At 41.6% G+C, this 21431-nt stretch overlaps 1 protein-coding gene across 2 annotated transcripts in view; it reads left to right on the top strand.

The window, feature by feature from the left end:
• Nucleotides 1-21431, top strand: part of FAM124A (family with sequence similarity 124 member A) — a 96115-nt gene that overhangs the window by 23849 nt on the left and 50835 nt on the right. For both annotated transcript variants that reach the window (XM_069758881.1, XM_069758882.1), the window contains exon 2: nucleotides 162-193. In XM_069758881.1, the coding sequence (XP_069614982.1) occupies nucleotides 162-193 (32 nt within the window). The remainder of the gene's footprint in view (nucleotides 1-161; nucleotides 194-21431) is intronic.

Below are 21431 nucleotides of genomic sequence, written 5' to 3' on the forward strand. Positions count from 1 at the left end.
GTGCATTCCCAGCTCCAGGTAAGATCCACAGACATACATATTGCACTTATACATGCCACATACAAGCACTGATGTATGACATCTCTCTCCACTAACATTATTTATGCATGAGCCCCGATGAGCCTGGAGTATTCTGACCATGTTCTGTCTTTACTTTGCAGGTCAGACTACAGCCGCATGTCCTCTACAAGTAGTAAGTATAATTCTACATTCTCCGTAATCTCCATCTATATAGTGGTTAGATGAAATAGACATAATTAACAAAATATTGTGAAATAGGGCTGGGAAACAATATGAATCATAGGACTTTTGGGGTTTTCTTATACAGTGAAGGAAATAAGGAAATAAGTATTTGATCCCTTGCTGATTTTGTAAGTTTGCCCACTGACAAGACATGAACAGTCTATAATTTTAAGGGTAGGTTCATTTTAACATTGAGAGATAGAATATAAAAAATAAAATCCAGAAAATCACATTCACTGGTCAACAGCATTTTTGGTGCCAAAGATATTTCATCGAATTTAGGGTAACTTTGGGGTGCTGATTCTGAATATGTCATCAGTTTTGCCAGATTGGCTCAAGTTTTTGAGATTTTTGGTATCTTATTTATAGCACTTGTTGGTAAATGCGACGCATCATCTCATTAATTTCTTTGGATTAGTACTTGAACTGAGCAGTTCTCAATATAGTTTTGTGTTAATTAGTGTTCTAAAAGTTTGTTCATAGCTTGATTTTTGCACTAACTTTATGTTGTTGTCTGTTTTCCAGTGAAAAGCATGAACTCATCAAGAAGAAGTTGTCTTAACGATCCAGACTCATTCTGTTACATTTGTGGTGAATACACACTGCCAAAACATAGAAGAAACATAACAGACTTCGTAAAAAAAGTGTATTTTGCCTATTTTGGGGTTATGCTTGGGGACCAAGACAAGTTTTGGGCACCACACATAGTGTGCAAAGCATGTATCGAATTATTACGAAAATGGAGCAAAGGACAAAGAAAAAGCTTCAAATTTGGTGTTCCAATGGTGTGGAGAGAGCAAAAAAATCATCATGATGACTGTTATTTCTGTGCAGTACAAGTGCAAGGATTCAATAAGCATAAGAAACGAAAATGGGAGTAACCTAACATGGAATCTGCAAGAAGGCCTGTCCCTCATTGTGAAGATGTGCCTGTACCTGTGGTTACCATGTTACCTGACCTTCCCCCACCTGATGATGATGAAGTGTGTATTGGCAGTGTGTATTCACCACAAATGTAACAGAATGAGTCTGGATCGTTAAGACAACTTCTTCTTGATGAGTTTATGCTTTTCACTGGAAAACAGACAACAACATAAAGTTAGTGCAAAAATCAAGCTATGAACAAACTTTTAGAACACTTATAAACACAAAACTATATTGAGAACTGCTCAGTTCAAGTACTAATCCAAAGAAATTAATGAGATGATGCGTCACATTTACCAACAAGTGCTATAAATAAGATACCAAAAATCTCAAAAACTTGAGCCAATCTGGCAAAACTGATAGCATATTCAGAATCAGCACCCCAAAAATACCCCAAATTCATTAAAATATTTTGGACACCAGAAAAAAAAAATTTTTTTGTTGACCTGTGTTATATAAATTTATTTGCACTTTGCAGTGAGAAATAAGTATTTGATCCCCTACCAACCATTAAGAGTTCCGGCTCCTACAGACCAGTTAGACGCTCCTAATCAACTCGTTACCGTCATTAAAGACAGCAGTCTGACATAGTCACCTTTATACAGTGCCTTGTGAAAGTATTTGGCCCCCTGGAACTTTTCACCCTTTTCCCACATATCATGCTTCAAACGTAAAGATACCAAATGAACATTTTTGGTGAAGAATCAACAAGTGGAACACAATTGTGAAGTTGATGAAATTTATTGCTTATTTTACATTTTTTTGGAAATTCAAAAACTGAAAAGTGGGGCGTGCAATATTATTCGGCCCCTTTACTTTCAGTGCAGCAAACTCACTCCAGAAGTTCATTGTGGATCTCTGAATGACCAATGTTGTCTTATATGCCTAATGATGATAAATATAGTCCACCTGTGTGTAATCGTCTCCGTATAAATGCACCTGCTCTATGATAGTCTCAGGGTTCTGTCTGAAGCACAGAGAGCATCATGAAGACCAAGGAACACAACAGGCAGGTCCGTGATACTGTTGTGGAGAAGTTTAAAGCTGAGTTTGGATACAAAATGATTTCCAAAACTTTAAACATCCCAAGGAGCACTGTGCAAGCGATCATGTTGAAGTTGAGCGAGTATCATACCACTGCAAATCTACCAAGACCCGGCCGTCCCTCTAAACCTTCATCTCAAACAAGGAGAAGACTGATCAGAGATGCAGCCAAGAGGCCCATGATCACACTGGATGAACTGCAGAGATCTACAGCTGAGGTGGGACAGTCTGTCCATAGGACAACAATCAGTCATACACTGAACAAATCTGGCCTTTATGGAAGAGTGGCAAGAAGAAAGCCATTTCTCAAAGCTATCCATAAAAGTGTTGTTTAAAGTTTGCAACAAGCCACCTGGGAGACACATCAAACATGTGGAAGGTGCTCTGGTCAGATGAAACCAAAATCAAACATTTTGGCAACAATGCCAAACGATATGTTTGGCGTAAAGGCAACACAACTCATCACCCTGAACACACCATCCCCACTGTCAAAAATGGTGGTGGCAGCATCGTGGTTTGGGCCTGCTTTTCTTCAGCAGGGACAGGGAAAATGGTGAAAATTTATGGGAAGATGGATGGAGCCATTCTTGAAGAAAACCTGTTGGAGTCTGCAAAAGACCTGAGACTGGGACGGAGATTTGTCTTCCAACAAGACAATGATCCCAAACATAAAGCAAAATCTGCAATGGAATGGTTCACAAATAAACGTATCCAGGTGTTAGAATGGCCAAGTCAAAGTCCAGACCTCAATCCAATTGAGAATCTGTGGAAAGAGCAGAAAACTGCTGTTCACAAACGATCTCCATCAAACATCTCTGTGCTCGAGCTGTTTGCCAAAGAAGAATGGGCAAGAATTTCAGTCTCTCAATGTACAAAACTGAAAGAGACAGCTGCAGACTTGCAGCTGTAATGGCAGCAAAAGGTGGCGCAACAAAGTATTAAGCTAAAGGGACTGAATAATATTGCACGCCCCACTTTTCAGTATTTGAATTTCCACAAAAAATTAAAATAACCGATACATTTCGTTCAACTTCACAATTGTGTTCCACTTGTTGTTGATTCTTCACCAAAAATATACATTTGGTATCTTTATGTTTGAAGCATGATATGTGGGAAAAGGTTGAAAAGTTCCAGGGGGCCAAATACTTTCGCAAGGCACTGTAAAAGACTCCTGTTCACAAACTCAATTAATCAGTCAGATTCTAACCTCTACAACATGGGCAAGACCAAAGAGCTTTATGAGGATGTCGGGGACAAGATCATAGACCTGCACAAAGCTGGAATGGGCTGCAAAACCATACGTAAGACGCTGGGTGAGAAGGAGACAACTGTTGGTGCAATAGTAAGAAAATGGAAGAAATACAAAATGACTGTCAATTGACATCGATCTGGGGCACCATGCAAAATCTCACCTCGTGGAGTATCCTTGATCGTGAGGAAGGTGAGAGATCAGCCTAAAACTACACGGGGGGAACTTGTTAATGATCTCAAGGCAGCTGGGACCACAGTCACCAAAAAAACATTGGTAACAAATGAACACATGGATGATTCTGTGAGTGATTGGGAAAAGGTGCTGTGGTCAGATGAGACAAAAATGGAGGTCTTTGGCGTTAACTCAACTTGCCGTGTTCGGAGGAAGAGAAATGCTGCCTATGACCCAAAGAACACCGTCCCCACTGTCAGGCATGGAGGTGGAAACATTTTGTTTCGAGGGTCTTTCTCTGCTAATGGCACAGGACTACTTCACCACATCAATGGGAGAATGGATGGAGCCATGTACCGTAAAATCCTGAGTGACAACCTCCTTCCATCCGCCAGGACATTAAAAATGAGTCGTGACTAGGTCTTCCAGCAAGACAATGACCCAAAACATACAGCCAAGGCCACAAAGGAGTGGCTCAAAAAGAAGCACATTAAGGTCACAGAGAGGCCTAGCCAGTCTCCAGACCTTAATCTATAGAAAGCTTATGGAGGGAGTTGAAGCTCCGAGTTGCCAAGCAACAGCCTCAAAATCTTAATGATTTAGAGATGATCTGTAAAGAGGAGTGGACCAAAATTCCTCCTGACATGTGCGCAAACCTCATCATCAACTACAAAAAACGTCTGACTGCTGGGCTTGTCAACAAGGGTTTTGCCACCAAGTATTAGGTCTTGTTTGCCAGAGGGATCAAATACTTACCGTATTTATCACTGCAAAATCCAAATAAATTTATATACAGTAATTTATACAATGTAATTTTCTGGATTTTATTTTTTATACTCTATCTCTCAATGTTAAAATTAACCTACCCTTAAAATGATAGACTATTCATGTCTTTGTCAGTAGTCAAACTTACAAAATCAGCAAGGGATCAAATACTTATTTCCCCCACTGTACATTGAATTCGGGCCACACAGATCTGCAATACATATATAAGCTCTTGATTGTGTGTGTACATCCACCTTCTGGAATAGTGGAAGGTCATATATGAGATTGGCCAATCTGTGTTTAAAGAAGCACTCCTCCTTCCATCCAAGTTTTTGTCTTCCTAATATACAGTATTGCAGTCATCACATTATATAGCACTGTGTACTTACAATAGCTCATTTTGGCTTTCTAACCAGCTAATTCTTCTCTTTACTATGTGCTGTGTAGAAGCAGGAAGTCTCTTGTCCCTGCATTTATAATTTCCTGACCCAGCTGTTCCCTCCTCCCCCTGACAGGGACTTTTGCAGTCACTCATGACTCATGCAGGGAAAATTGACCTCCTGTTTCTACATAGATCTAATGTAAAAGAGAAGAATTATCTGGGTTGAAAGGCAAAATGAGCAATTGTAGGTACACAGTGCTGTGTAATATGATGAGGGCAATATATTAAGAGGATACACATTTTAATGGGAGTGCTTCTTTATAGTCACAATATGGAGAACTGTAACCACACTCATAAAATTGCCCTTATTATTCGTGGTTGCATGTAGACTAGAGTATATCATGGACCTGCTGCTTAAAGATAATCCCGAAGTATCAGCTTAAAGAACGTCATGGGAAAGCTGATGGTTCCATGATGTTACACTGGAGATGATGCCTCATAATCCCTATTTTGTATAAGTAGTAAAGCATGTTGTGCTGTTTTCACTTAATAACTCCTAGTAACGTGTCTCTGTGTTAACCAAATTAATGATGGGGAAATCTACGTAATGGAACAAATTTAAATAAAATCCCATTAATTTTAGACTTTGCTTATTTTCTTCCTTTTTTTTGTAATGCATTGATTCATGGTCTTTTTTGCAGCAATATGTTACTGCTCCCTTTTATCTTACAATGGATTTTCCTTAAACGTTATTCTCTTTATTTGTATATCTTCTATATTTTTTATTGAAAAAAAGTAGAACCATCAGTTCATATTATACTAAATTTCACGATCCTGCCACTTACTGTGTCCTAGGGATCAGTATTGTGAGTGACAGCTCAGCTGTCCTATGGATAGCGGTGTCATAACAGGCTGTCAGTATTGTGAGTGACAGCTCAGCCGCCCTATGGATATCGGTGTCATGCAGGGCTGTCAGTATTGTGAGTGACGGCTCAGCCGCCCTATGGATAGCGGTGTCATGCCGGGCTGTAAGTATTGTGATAGCTCAGCCGCCATATGGATAGCGGTGTCGTGCCAGTCTGTCAGTATTGTGAGTGACAGCTCAGCTGCCCTATGGATAGCGGTGTCATAACAGGCTGTCAGTATTGTGAGTGACAGCTCAGCCGCCCTATGGATAGCGGTGTCATGCCAGGCTGTCAGTATTGTGAGTGACAGCTCAGCCGCCCTATGGATATCGGTGTCATGCAGGGCTGTCAGTATTGTGAGTGACGGCTCAGCCGCCCTATGGATACCGGTGTCGTGCCGGGCTGTCAGTATCGTGAGTGACAGCTCAGCCGCCCTATGGATACCGGAGTCGTGCCGGGTTGTCAGTATTGTGAGTGACAGCTCAGCCGCCCTATGGATAGCGGTGTCATGCAGGGCTGTCAGTATTGTGAGTGACGGCTCAGCCGCCCTATGGATACCGGTGTCGTGCCGGGCTGTCAGTATCGTGAGTGACAGCTCAGCCGCCCTATGGATACCGGAGTCGTGCCGGGTTGTCAGTATTGTGAGTGCCAGCTCAGCCGCCTTTTGTATAGCGGTGTCATGCTGGGCTGTCACTATTGTGAGTGACAGCTCAGTCGCCCTATGAATAGCAGTGTTGTGACGGGCTGTCAGTATTGTGAGTGACAGCTAAGCCACCTATGGATAGCGGTGTCATGCTGGGCTGTCAGTATTGTGAGTGATAGCTCAGCCGCCCTATGGATAGCGGTGTCATGCCGGGCTGTCAGTATTGTGAGTGACAGCTAAGCTACCCTATGAATAGCGGTGTCATGCTGGGCTGTCAGTATTGTGAGTGACAGCTCAGGCTCCCTATGAATAGCGGTGTCATGCCGGGCTGTCATTATTGTGAGTGACAGCTCAGCCGCCCTATGGATAGCGGTGTCATGCCGGGCTGTAAGTATTGTGATAGCTCAGCCGCCCTATGGATAGCGGTGTCGTGCCGGTCTGTCAGTATTGTGAGTGACAGCTCAGCCGCCCTATGGATAGCGGTGTCATAACAGGCTGTCAGTATTGTGAGTGACAGCTCAGCCGCCCTATGGATAGCGGTGTCATGCAGGGCTGTCAGTAGTGTGAGTGACAGCTCAGCCGCCCAATGGATAGCGGTGTTGTGCCTGGCGGTCAGTATTGTGAGTGACAGCTCAGCCGCCCTATGGATACCGGTGTCGGGTCGGGCTGTCAGTATTGTGAGTGACAGCTCAGCCGCCCTATGGATACCGGTGTCGTGTCGGGCTGTCAGTATTGTGAGTGACAGCTCAGGCGCCCTATGGATAACGGAGTCGTGATGGGCTGTCAGTATTGTGAGTGACAGCTCAGCCGCACTATGGATACCGGTGTCGTGCTGGGCTGTCAGTATTGTGAGTGACAGCTCAGCCGCCCTATGGATACCGGTGTCGTGACGGGCTGTCAGTATTGTGAGTGACAGCTCAGCCGCCCTATGGATACCGTGTTGTGCCGGGCTGTCAGTATTGTGAGTGACAGCTAAGCCACCCTATGGATACCGGTGTCGTGCCGGGCTGTCAGTATTGTGAGTGACAGCTCAGCCGCCCTATGGATACCGATGTCGTGCCGGGCTGTCAGTATTGTGAGTGACAGCTAAGCGACCCTATGGATACCGGTGTCGTGCCGGGCTGTCAATATTGTGAGTGACAGCTCAGCCGCCCTATAGTATGCAGGGAAGTGCTGGGCTTTCACTATGGCTATAGCATTGCCCACCATCTCAATCTGGTCGTCCTGCTGGGTTTCCTCCAGGTGTCACCCCTTCTGGGTGATTTCCTGGTTATTTAGCTGGCTGATGATTATTGGAACATTGCCAGTTGTAGCTTTGATCGGTGGTGTGTGCTTTGAGCTGTGGTCTGTGATTCTGATCTTCGTTGCCTGACCTCGGACTTTGCCTTTGACTATCTATTCATCTTATTCCTATGTCTCTGACATACTCTCCTGGCATTTGACCTCTGACTTCGTGACTTCATTGCCTTGTCCATGAGAAGTGCTGTTTACAAGCGTCACACTAAACATGCCAAACTGCCTTCTGCAGTGTATGGGCTCTCTAAATTGCTCCTGCCTTTTTAGTAAAATTAGAAGACCATCAGACAACCTCCAATGGGTATCATTGTGACCGTACCTGTGTGTTCCATTTAGCGTGTCAACATGAACATTTCCTCTCTGAAACCTGCTTATACAGGTAATATACAGATGATCAGGTTTTAATACATCAGATAGGAATTACATACATCAGTTAGGACTGCTCTATACGGGTATACCTTTACGTTTGGTGGAGCAGCTTAGTATACATTTTTTGCAAAAAAATGTATCAACTAAATACCCTGTTTTTTTCCATATTTTTACTAGCACTTGCTTATTACTGTGATTTTTTTTTTATAACAGAGTGTTTTTGGTGTTACTGTGCTCTTTTGTGTCTTCTGTGTGTATGAGCATATATTGCATGCCGTAAATGAAGCGCCCCTTAAAGCAATCTATTTGTAAAAGATCTTGTGCCTGAAATTTTTTTTTAAGTTAAGTTTCTGTAAGTATTGCTTTTTTTTTATCTCCAACATCCTTCACTGCTCCCGTTCTGACACTGACCTGGTCCCCCACAGTTATTACTTCCTGTCCACTTCTTGACACCCCAAAAAAATGTCAGTCAGCCCATCACTAACTTAAGTGGGTCCCGACTGTAGACAGTGATTGGCATTTCCTGTGTCTCCAGGAACCAGAAACGGTGAGAACCGGGAGCGACGAAGGTTTGGATGGTGGTTTTTGCTTCATCTAAGTATTTTTTAACTCATCCTGAGCCATAGGTAAACATTTTGACCTGCTGGACAACCTCTTTAAGCTTTGGCTTACAGTTCTTTGTTGTGCCTCAGCGAGATTATGATGGGAACACTACAGCGGCTAGAGGATTAATCCTGATAACCGTATTATGCAGTGGAATTATATTTTAGTAAATCAGGATTACGCTCTTGATTGGAATGCCGGCCACGGTAGTGGGGTATATAAAACTTGACTTCTACTAAAACAAGTTCTATGTCTATCCTAATCCGAATATTACTGGTGGTCTCTTGTAGGTCCATACTGGCTGTTCTTTACTAGGACTTATGCTTTCCATTGTGAGAGCTATGGAATGATATCAGGAGCTGGGTTCTGGTTAAAGTAGCAGAGGATATCCTTAATGATATATTGCACTACGGTTTATGCCTGGATTGACTTGAATAGCAGTAATGGGACATGATTCTTACCGGAGACGGCTTCATTCAGTGAGCGCCCTACTCTGCTGACAGCTACATTTCATACAGTAGGAATTATCTTGGTGTTTCCGGATTAAGTCGTTCACCAGGACATAATAACTGTGCAGTTTTTTCTACAAAAGCTTTGCTAGCATAAGACAAAAGAAGTTATATCCCTGTAAAGAATCTACGCTGGCGACAATGCAAACAGAACGCACACAGAATATCGAGTGACTAGAGGGCCATTACTACTGACACTGAGGACCATGAGATTCTGAGTGCAAGGCTGGAGTCACACAACGTATAAAAAATGGGTCTGTTTTACATGGACAAGAATCGCAGAAATGTTCCCTGAACAGTGATCCATATGTCATCTGTGTGCAGTGCGAGCAGTGCGAGCGTGCGATTTTCTCGCATATAAGCATCCTTGTGACATCCATATGGTGAGATTTTCTCGCCGGCTTGCAAAATGGACATATAATGGATCCATGGCTTCAAATATTTGTGAAAACATATATATACAGTACAGACCAAAAGTTTGGACACACCGTCTCATTTAAAGATTTTTCTGTACTTTCATGACTATAAAAATTGTACATTCACACTGAAGGCATCAAAACTATGAATTAACACACGTGGAATTATATACTTAACAAAAAGTGTGAAACAACTGAAATTATGTCTTATATTCTAGGTTCTTCAAAGTATCCACCTTTTGCTTTGATGACTGCTTTGCACACTCTTGGCATACTTATCATACTTCAAACATAAAGATGCAAGTTGTAAATTTTTGGAACACAATTGTGAAGTTGAACGAAATGTATTGCTTATTTAAAATTTTTGTGGAAATTCAAAAACTGAAAAGTTGGGCGTGCAATATTATTCGGCCCCTTTACTTTCAGTGCAGCAAACTCACTCCAGAAGTTCATTGTGGATCTCTGAATGATCCAATGTTGTCCTAAATGCCTAATGATGATAAACATAATACACCTGTGCGTAATCAAGTCTCCGTATAAATGCACCTGCTCTGTGATAGTCTCAGGAGTCTGCTTGAAACACAGAGAGCATCATAAAGATCAAGGAACACAACAGGCAGGTCCGTGATACTGTTGTGGAGAAGTTCCAAAACTTTAAGCATCCCAAGGAGCACTGTGCAAGCGATCATATTGAAATGGAAGGAGTATCATACCACTGTAAATCTACCAAGACCCGGCTGTCCCTCTAAACTTTCATCTCAAACAAGGAGAAGACTGATCAGAGATGCAGCCAAGAGGCCCATGATCACTCTGGATGAACTGCAGAGATCTACAGCTGAGGTGGGACAGTCTGTCCATAGGACAACAATCAGTCGTACATTGCACAAATCTGGCCTTTATGGAAGAGTGGCAACAAGAAAGCCATTTCTCAAAGATATCCATAAAAGTGTTGTTTAAAGTTTGCAATAAGCCACCTGGGAGACGCAACAAACATGTGGAAGAAGGGGCTCTGGTTAGATAAAACCAAAAAGATAAAACTTTTTGGCAACAATGCCAAATGATATGTTTGGTGTAAAGGCAACACAGCTCATCACCCTGAACACACCATCCCCACTGTCAAACATGGTGGTGGCAACATCATGGTTTGGGCCTTTTTTTCAGCAGGGACAGGGAAGACGGATAAAGTTGATGGAAAGATGGATGGAGCCAAATACAGGACCATTCTTGAAGAAAACCTGTTGGAGTCTGCAAAAGACCTGAGACTGGGACGGAGATTTGTCTTTCAACAAGACAATGATCCCAAACATAAAGCAAAATCTACAATGGAATTGATCACAAATAAACGTATCCAGGTGTTAGAATGGCCAAGTCAAAGTCCAGACCTCAATCCAAATGAGAATCTGTGGAAAGAGCTGAAAACTGCTGTTCACAAACGATCTCCATCAAACCTTACTGAGCTCGAGCTGTTTGCCAAGGAAGAATGGGCAAGAATTTCAGTCTCTCGAGGTACAAAAGTGATAGAGACATACCCCAAGTGACTTGCAGCTGTAATCGCAGCAAAAGGTGGCGCAACAAAGTATTAAGTTAAAGGGGCCGAATAATATTGCTCCCCCCACTTTTCAGTTTTTAAATTTCCACAAAAATTTAAAATAAGCAATAAATTTCTTTCAACTTCACAATTGTGTTCCACTTGTTGTTGATTCTTCTCCAAAAATTTACATTTGGAATCTTTATGTTTGAAGCAGGATATGTTGGGAAACGGTTGAAAAGTTCCAGGGAGCCGAATACTTTCGCAAGGCACTGTATATAATCTTTAATAATAATAATCTTTATTTTTATATAGCGCTAGCATATTCCGCAGCACTTTACAGGTTATCCCGTTGGGGCTCACAATCTAAATTCCCGATCAGTATGTCTTTGGAGTGTGGAAGGAAACCGAAGTACCCGGAGGAAACCCAGGGAAACACGGAGAGAGCATACAAACTCTTTGCAGATGTTGTTTTTGGTGGGGTTTGAACCCAGGACTAACCACTGCGCCACCTTGCAGCCCCAATAAATATATAAATAAATAAATAATAATGATGAATATAAATAAATAAATATATCAGTGAGACACATATATATACCTTTATATGTCATAGAGAGATAGCAGAATAGCCGATAATTCAATTGTCGGCATCTGTAAAATCATTACGTAGCCCGACAGGATATGAGACATGGTTTACATACAGTAAACCATTGCATATCTGTTAGTTTTTTATATGTCCCTCACTAATAATGTTAGTAGTGCGTCTGTGTAAAATTTTGGAGCTGTAGGTGTTAAATTAAAGAATTAAATCACGGAAAAAAATGGCATGGGCTCCTGTGCAATTTTCTCCGCCAGTGAGGGAAAGCCAGTGACTGATGGCAGATATTAATAGCTTAGAGAGGGACCGTGGTTATTGCCTCCCCCCCCCCCGGGCTAAAAACACCTGCCCCCAGCCACCCCAGAAAAGGCACATCTGTAAGATGCATCTATTCTGGCACTTAGCCACTCTCCTCCCACTCCCCTGTAGCGGTGGGATATGGGGTAATAAGGGGTTAATGTCACCTTTAATCCACTAGTATGAAAAGGTTACAAAAAATACACACATGCAGAATAAAGTCTTTTAATTAACCCCTTCATGACCTTGGGATTTTCCGTTTTTCCGTGTTCGTTTTTCACTCTCCTCCTTCCTAGAGCCATAACTTTTTTATTTTTCTGTCAATATGGCCATGTGAGGGCTTATTTTTTGCGAAACAAGTTGTACTTTTGAATGACATCATTGGTTTTTCGCATGTCGTGTGCTAGAAAACGGGAAACAAATTCCAAGGAAAAAAATTCCAAGCGCGGTGAAATTCCAAAAAATGTGCAATCCCACACTTGTTTTTTGTTTGGCTTTTTTGCTAGGTTCACTAAATGCTAAATCTGACCTTCCTTTATGATTCTCCAGGTCATTACGAGTTCATAGATACCTAACATGCCTAAGTTATTTTTTATCTAAGTGGTGAAAACAAAATTCCAAACTTTGCTAAAAAAAAAAAAAAAAAATTGTGTCATTTTCCGATACCTGTAGCGTCTCCACTTTTCATGATTTGGGGTTGGGTGATGGCTTATTTTTTGCGTGCCGAGCTGACGTTTTTAGTGATACCATTTTGGTGCAGATACGTTCTTTTGATCGCTCGTTATTGAATTTTAATGCAATATCGTGGCGACCCAAAAAACGTAATTCTGGCGTTTCAAATTTTTTTCTCGCTACGCCATTTAGCGATCAGGTTAATCCTTTTTTTATTGATAGATCGGGCGATTCTGAATGTGACGATACCAAATATGTGTAGGTTTGATTTTTTTTTATTGATTTATTTTGATTGGGGCGAAAGGGGGGTGATTTAAACTTTTTTTTAACTTTTGCCATGCTTCAATAGCCTCCATAGGAGGCTAGAAGCTGGCACAACTCGATCGCTTCTGCTACATAGCAGCGATCATCAGAAATGCAGGCTTGCTATGAGCGCCGACCACAGGGTGGCGCTCACAGCTAGCCGGGATCAGTAACCATAGAAGTCTCAAGGACCTCTATGGTTACCATTCTGATGCATCTCTGACCCCCAATCATGTGACGGGGGTTGGCGATGCGCTCATTTCCGGCTGTATGCGCCGGTTAAATACCGCTGTCAGCGTTTGACAGCGGCATTTAACTAGTTAATAGCGGCGGGTGAATCGCAATTTCACCTGCCGCTATTGCGGGCACATGTCAGCTGTTCAAAACAGCTGACATGTCCCGGCTTTGATGCGGGCTCACTGTCGAAGCCCTTCATCAAAGCGGGTATCTGACCTCGGACGTACTATCCCGTTCGAGGTCAGAAAGGGGTTAAATAATTAAACACACAGGTTTTCCATCTCTATTGGACTCTCAATCCAATCGAAGCCCTTGTTCTTCTGTAAAAAACAAAAAAGCAACAATATCACATACCTGTCCACCATACAGTCAAGTGCCACTCTGCAATCCATCTCAAGGGGTTAAATAGTTTACAACCGGGAGCAGTGCTAATGCTACTGCCCCGACTGTAAGCCACTGTGAAATGAATGAAAAGCTGCCTGTGCAGCCTCTTTTCCTGACCGGTAAACGTTTCGGTCTGAATATATGGCCCCATAAGATACTCCATACAGACATTTGCCCCATATAATGCTGCACAAACGTTATGGCCCCATAAGATACTCCATACAGCCGTTTGTCCCATATAATGCTGCACAAACGTTAATTATGGCCCCATAAGATACTCCATATAGATATTTGCCCCATATAGTGCTGCACAAACGTTATGGCCCCATAAGATGCTCTATACAGACACTTGCCCCATATAGTGCTGCACAAATATTGATTATGGCCCCATACAGACACTTGCCCCATATAGTGCTGCACAAACGTTATGGCCTATAAGATGCTCCATACAGACACTTGCCCCGTTTGCTGTTGCTGCAATAAAAAAAAAATCACATACTCACCTCTCCGTCGCTCTTTCAATATTCACCTGACTTCGTTCCGGCTCTGCTCCATCTTCAGAGTCTTCTGCACTGACGTTCAGGCAGAGGGCGCGCACTAACCACGTCACCGCGCCCTCTGACCTGAGTGTCACTGCAGAAGACGCTGAAGACGTAGCAGCGCCGGAACAAGGAGCAGGTGAATATCGCGCAGCGCTGCACTCCCCTCCCCGTTATACTCACCTGCTCCTGGCGCGGTGCAGTCCCTGCTTCTCCAGCGCCGCAGCTTCTTCCTGTACTGAGCGGTCACCGTTACCGCTCATTACAGTAATGAATATGCGGCTCCACCCCTATGGGAGGTGGAGCCGCATATTCATTACTGTAATGAGCGGTACCATGTGACCGCTCAGTACAGGAAGAAGCTGGGGCGCCAGGGACCAGCTGGGACCGCGCCAGGAGTAGGTGAGTATAATTATAGCCCCCGCTCCCCCTCCCCTGCCCGACCCCTGGGTATGACTCGAGTATAAGCTGAGAGGGGGACTTTCAGCTTATACTCGAGTATATACGGTACTTTACTTTTGGTCATATATTATAATAATTATAGGCTTTTCAATATAACACCATTTTTCCTGCCTGTCATTTTGATAGCAGAAAAAGTTTGCATGCTTGGTTCTTTTAAATGGATTCAGATGGATTTTTAAAGGGGTTGACTTTTTTCCTTAGGCATGTATCGTCTTCAAACAGTAATAAAGAACATGTCATTAGGGAAACAACCAATAACATGCTTTTTAGTCTTCTGACTACTGCAACCAATTACATGCTTCAGCGGTCTTGAGTCAACCGGAGTGTGCAGTCATTGCTTCGAAAGCCAGCGCAGACCATCGAAGTTGATTGTGCTGGACTGGTGATTATGCATACAATTATTAATTTGAAAAGATCAATCCTTATAAAAAATACATTTTTTTCAATGCCGGACAACTCCTTTAAAGTAAATGTGAACATAGCCTGAGAAAAATATGTGCATAAACACATGCCTTGTAGGAAAAATTAGCAAAGCAGTGTGTCTAAAAAGAAGCACACACCAACATATATCACGTTCAGATGGAAACCAAATTAGTAAAGATAAAAATTAAAAAATTATTTCATTTATCCAACTCCAATTAAAGCAAATTAATTTTCTACTGACATAGAAAAATTAAAAAACATCCTAACAGGAGGTATAAACTATGTGGTAAAGGCTATAATAAACCCTCAACATATATACAAAGAACACCACAACCAACCAGGGCAAATAAGATAAACTGGACGCACTGAAATCAAAGAATACTGCTAAATAAAAAGCCCTCCCCCCCCAAAAAAAATGAAAATAAAGGCTAATAAGTTATAAAGAATATTAAAGAACACAAAACAGTGATAGTTATAACATACCAACCCAAATGGGGTCCTCTGTACCCTTCAGCACCCTAATACAACACTGTTAAATATATAGTGTAATTGATTCCCCCTTTTTTTGCTTCCTTTAATTTTTGTTATACCTTATTAGGCTTTATTTTCATTTAGGGGGTCTTTTCTTTTACCATTTTTATTTGGTTTCAGTGAATCCAGTTCATTATTGGGTGTTTGTGGTGTTTTGTGTATATGTGTGGAGGGTTTATTAGAACCTCTTTATGCCCTATGTTGGTCGGATAGCCTTTTAAATGTTTGTGTTTTTGTCTGTGTGCCCATTTCATTTGTATTTATTGTAGTTGAATAAATAAACCTCTTTTTACATGGCTGACATGCAATGTTAATATATTTTGGTGTGCTCTGCTTTTTATGTATAAAAACTTAGCTACTTTTTCTTCCATGCTTCACCTTTATATGCTATTCATGGTCGTGCCATTTCTTGTTGGGCACATGCCGAGAATACCGTAAAGCTATAGTGACAGCTCGGTTTCCTCTTGAGATATGAGGACTTCCTGTTTTGGGTTCTTATGGAAGATTTCTCCACGAAAGAAAGGAAAGAGATCAGCAAAAAATATGTTTTCCTCTGGAATCGTGTTGCGGTGCATGTAATATATATAGAAAATAACTAATCATGGAGCAGATGACAGGTCTTAGCACAGGGGTTACATACTCTTGAACGCTACTAGCCTTGACGCTTAACGACCAAGTTACCATTATATGGAATATATTTCCACTGTGGCTGCACTGGACGCCTGCAGCGGAGAACTTTTTGCTGTCTTTGGTTAAGGTAGGAGTGAATTAAACCTTATAGCATGGAATGAACTCAGCTCTCAGTTATCACTTATGAATTTTATGAGTTTCTTGTTACACAATCCAAGGATATGACGTGACGTTTCGGTCATCTCATGTGACCTTCATCAAAAATGTTGCAGATGGCTTGGGGTCTTAATGCATGTTTGATGGCTGGTAAACCGCTATTTCGAGTATGGTGCTATTACATCTTAGCGGTATACCCGCCATTCCCAACATACCTCCAATCCATCTCCATAAGTTCATCTGTTGATGAAGGTCAATTGAGATGACCGAAACATCACATGTTATATCCTTGGCTTGTGAAACAATAAAGTCAATAAACTCACAAGTGAGTTATAAGCAGGGAGGAAATGGTTGAGGAAATAAGAGTGGCTGGGACCCTAGGAGTTATTGACCATGCTATCTTAGAATTATGGATAACTAGAGGAGGAAGACCTGTGAAGACTCAGACTTCAAGGTTAGATTTCAGAAAGGCAGATTTTAAGGGACTCAGAAAGAGAATCGGAGGGATCCAGTGGCTGGATATCCTTAAGGCCAAAATGTCCAGGAAGGACGAGAAATCTTGAAAAATTAGATTCTCAAAGCACAATTATTAACAATTCCAAAAAGAGGGAAGAATACAAAGCATTTAAGGAAACCAAGATGGATGAACACAGAATTTAAACACCGAGACGACAAAAGCAGTAAAAAGGATTTTGGGGATATGTCAAAAGAAAAATCAAAGATGCTATAGGATTTTTACAGGATGAAAATGATGAAATGGTAAGAAAGGATGTTGAGAAGGCCGAACTTTTAAATTCCTATTTTGCATCTGTTTTCTCTCAGAAAGGAAATGTAACATCAACTTATCTTCACTGTCCTATTAAAGGAATAGAAAAATCCAGGATATCTATAAACAGAAAGATAGTGAAGAAACACTTAGCTAACATAAATTAATTCAAGTCTCCAGGTCCTGATGAATTATACCCCAGAGTACTGAAGGAGATAGCAGAAGAAATTTTTGAACCACTCTCCATAATCTTTGAAAATTCTTGGAGAACAGAAGTCCCAGAAGATTGGAGAAGAGCAAATGTTGTTCCTATCTTCAAAAAGGGGAACAAGGTGGACCCAGGGAACTATAGGCCGGTGAGTCTGACTTCTATACCAAGAAAGATCTTTGAACAAATTATTAAACAACATTTATATAAGTACCTGGATAAGAATGAAGTGATTAACCAGAGTCAGCATGGGTTTGTAACTAATAAGTCATGTCAGACTAACTTAATTTCCTTCTATGACAGAATCACTGACTGAGTGGATCAGGGAAATGTTGTAGCTATAGTATATCTTGACTTTAGCAATGCATTTTTCAAAGTATCTCACACCATCTTTATTGAAAAAATGAAAAAAGTATGGAATGGACAAGGCAACTGTTAGGTGCATTCATAACTGGCTTAATGATCGGACCCAAAGAGTGGTCTTAAATGGCTGCACATCCAGTAGGAAGAAGGTCTCAAGTGAGGTACCACAGGGTTCTGTCCTGGACCCTGTATTGTTCAACATCTTTATCAGTGATTTAGATGAAGAAATTGAGGGTACACTGATTAAATTTGCTGACTACACAAAGCTAGGAGGGATAGCTAATATTAGAGAAGAGAGAGAGGAGTCAAAAGGATATATATAAACTGGAGCAGTGTGCAGCAACTAACAGAATGATTTTTAACGGAAAAATACAAAGTACTACATTTGGGCAATAAAAATGAAAAAAGCATATACAGAATGAGAGAAATAGGGCTAAGCAACAACACACGTGAAAAAGACTTGGGTATACTAATAGATCATAAACTGGACATGAGTTAACTGTGATGTAGCTGCAAAAAAGGCAAATGCAATTCTGGGATGTATTAACAGGAGCATACAGTCTAGATCATGTGAAGTCATTATTGCCCTCTACTCCTCTTTGGTGAGACCTCATCTGGAATACTGTGTCCAGTTTTGGGCACCACATTTTAAAAAAGACATCAACAAACTGGAGCAAGTTCAGAGAAGAGCGACTAGAAAGGTGACCGGTCTGCAAACCATGTACTATGAGGAACGGTTACAGGATTTGGGAATGTTTAGCTTGCAAAAAAAAAGACTGAGAGGAGACTTAATAGCTGTCTACAAACATCTCAAGGGTTGTCACATTCTAGAAGGATCATCTTTATTCTCATTTGCACAAGGAAAGACTAGAAGCAATAGGATGAAACTGAATGGGAGGAGACACAGATTAGATATTAGAAAAACTTTTTGACAGGGTGATCAAAGAGTGGAACAGGCTGCCACGAGAGGTGGTGAGTTATCCTTCCATGGAAGTCTTCAAACAGGGGCTGGACAGACATCTATCTGGGATGATTTAGTGAATTTTGCTTTGAGCAGGGGGTTGGACCAGATGACCCAGGAGGTCCCTTCCAACTTTACCATTCTATGATAACTTGTGTGATCAACTTATTCTGTTGTAGTAGATGGGAATGGGATCCTATTCAAGCACGAGAGCCTTCTTTTCAGAGTGCCTCGTTCTGTACTGTAGACGTAATAGTCAAATACACTAACTTATGGCAAAAGTGAATCACCATCAATAACATTAAGGCCCGTTCAGATGATGTGAAATTGGAACGCACTGAAACATCCTTATGGCACACTATGGGAATAAAGCCAAGTGGATTTTAGGACACAGTCTTGAAGTTTACATCCACAGCAGCCACTATAGGTCTTTGGGTGGCTTTTGATGATGCTGTTCTAATAGAAGGATTTATTGGTTCTGTTTATGGAAACTGCCTAGAAGGGAAGAATAATAGTCACATATTTTGGTCATTAACCCAATGATTTTAATGATCCAGCCTCTTCCGCTTCCTACGGTGCTATTAAAACTTCATTTGAAGTCACTGATCACATCACGATGTGTTGATGCACAATTACAGTGGGTACGGAAAGTATTCAGACCCCTTTACATTTGTCACTCTTTGTTTCATTGCAGCCATTTGGTAAATTCAAAAAAGTTCATTTTTTTTCTCATTAATGTACACTCTGCACCCCATCTTGACTGAAAAAAAACAGAAATGTAAAAATTTTTTAAAATGTATTAAAAAAGAAAAATTGAAATATCACATGGTCATAAGTATTCAGACCCTTTGCTCAGACATTCATATTTAAGTCACATGCAGTCCATTTGCTTGTGATCCTCCTTAGATGGTTCTACTCCTTCATTGGAGTCCAGCTGTGTTTAATTAAACTGATAGGGCTTGATTTGCAAAGGCACAAACCTGTCTATATAAGACCTCCCAGGTCACAGTGCATGTCAGACCAAATGAGAATCATGAGGTCAAAGGAACTGGCCAAAGAGCTCAGAGACAGAATTGTGGCAGGGCACAACAGAATTTCTGCAGTACTCAAGGTTCCTAAGAGCACAGTGGTCTCCATAATCCTTAAATAGAAGAGAATTGGGACCACCAGAAGTCTTCCTAGACCTGATCATCCAGCCAAACTGAGCAATCGTAAGAGAAGATCGTTGGTGAGAGAGGTATAGAAGAACCCCAAGATCACTGTGGCTGAGCTCCAGAGATGCAGTAGGGAGATGGGAGAAAGTTCTACAAAGTCAACTATCACTGCAGCCCTCCACCAGTCGGGCATTTATGGCAGAGTGGCCCAACGGAAGCCTCTCCTTAGTGCAAAACATATGAAAGCCCGCATAGAGTTTGCTGGAAAAAACACATGAAGCACTCCCAGACTATGAGAAATAAGTTTCTCTGGTCTGATGAGATGGAAATAGACATTTTTGGTGATAATTCTAAGCCGTATGTGTGGAGAAAATCAGGTACTGCTCATCACCTGCCAAATACAATCCCAGCAGTGAAACATGGTGGTGGCAGCATCATGCTATGGGGGTGTTTTTTAGCTGCAGGGACATCACGACTGGTTGCCATTGAAGGAAACATGAATGTGGCCAAGCATAGATATATCCTGGATGAAAACTTCTTCCAGAGTGCTCTGGACCTCAGACTTGGCCGAGGGTTCACCTTCCAACAAGACAATGACCCTAAGCACACAGCTAAAATAACAAAGGAGTGGCTTCTGAACAACTCTGACAATTCTTGACTGGCCCAACCAGAGACCTGACCTAAACCCAGTTAGGCATCTCTGGAGGGACCTGAAAATGGCTGTCCACCAAATTTCACCATCCAGCCTGATGGAACTGGAGAGGATCTGCAAGGAAGAATGGCAGAGGATCCCCAAATCCAGGTGTGAAAAACTTGTTGCATCAGTCCCAAGAAGGCTGTACTAGTTCAAAAGGTTCTTCTACTCAACACTGGGCAAAGGGTCTGAATACTTATGACCATGTGATATTTCAGTTTTTCTTTTTTTAATAAATTTGCTAAATTTTTTACATTTCTATTTTTTTTCAGTCAAGATGGGGTGCAGAGTACACATTAATGAGAAAAAAATGAATGGCTGCAATGAAACAAAGAATAATAAATTTAAAGGAGTCTGAATACTTTCAGGCCCCACTGTATGTGATGACAGCTCACAATGCTCACAAGTTTTTTGTGCAGTTCACTACTGTGGTTGTGCATATTTTCTGCATTATTGAGTCCACATTTACTGCACCAGATTTGTACCTGAAAGGTGCAGTGTCTACCCATCTGTATCAATATATAAACTCCACAATATTATTTATTTTTCTGCATGATTAAAGACGTTTTCTAAGAGCATAAACATTTTGGCTAGAGGTACATAATGTGATACCAAGAGATCCTATATCCACCCATTAATACCCCCGTGCCCCTGATCCATTACTCTGCTGCTTCCCGCCAATCTTAGGTTACATGGCTGCAGTGGAGATGTGCTGCATAAACATGTGACTGCTGCAGCCAATCGTTGCTGCAAGAAGTAAACGAAGACTGGTGGGAAGCAGGGATATAAAGTTCAGCTGCTGTTCTTTCATGTTGCCTGCCCATGGCCACATTTTAGATCTTAGAAAACCACTTTAACAATTGATCTCTTAGTTTGTTATCAGTTCGGACATTACTGTACGTCAGACAGGAGATCCATATCTTGTTCTTCTCTGCTTTGACAAGTGATATAGCGGATTGAGCACACCACAGCAGTACGCCATGGAGACAGCTGAGCCTGTGGG

This window comes from Ranitomeya imitator, chromosome 3 (assembly GCF_032444005.1).
Source record: "Ranitomeya imitator isolate aRanImi1 chromosome 3, aRanImi1.pri, whole genome shotgun sequence".
Taxonomy (NCBI): domain Eukaryota; kingdom Metazoa; phylum Chordata; class Amphibia; order Anura; family Dendrobatidae; genus Ranitomeya; species Ranitomeya imitator.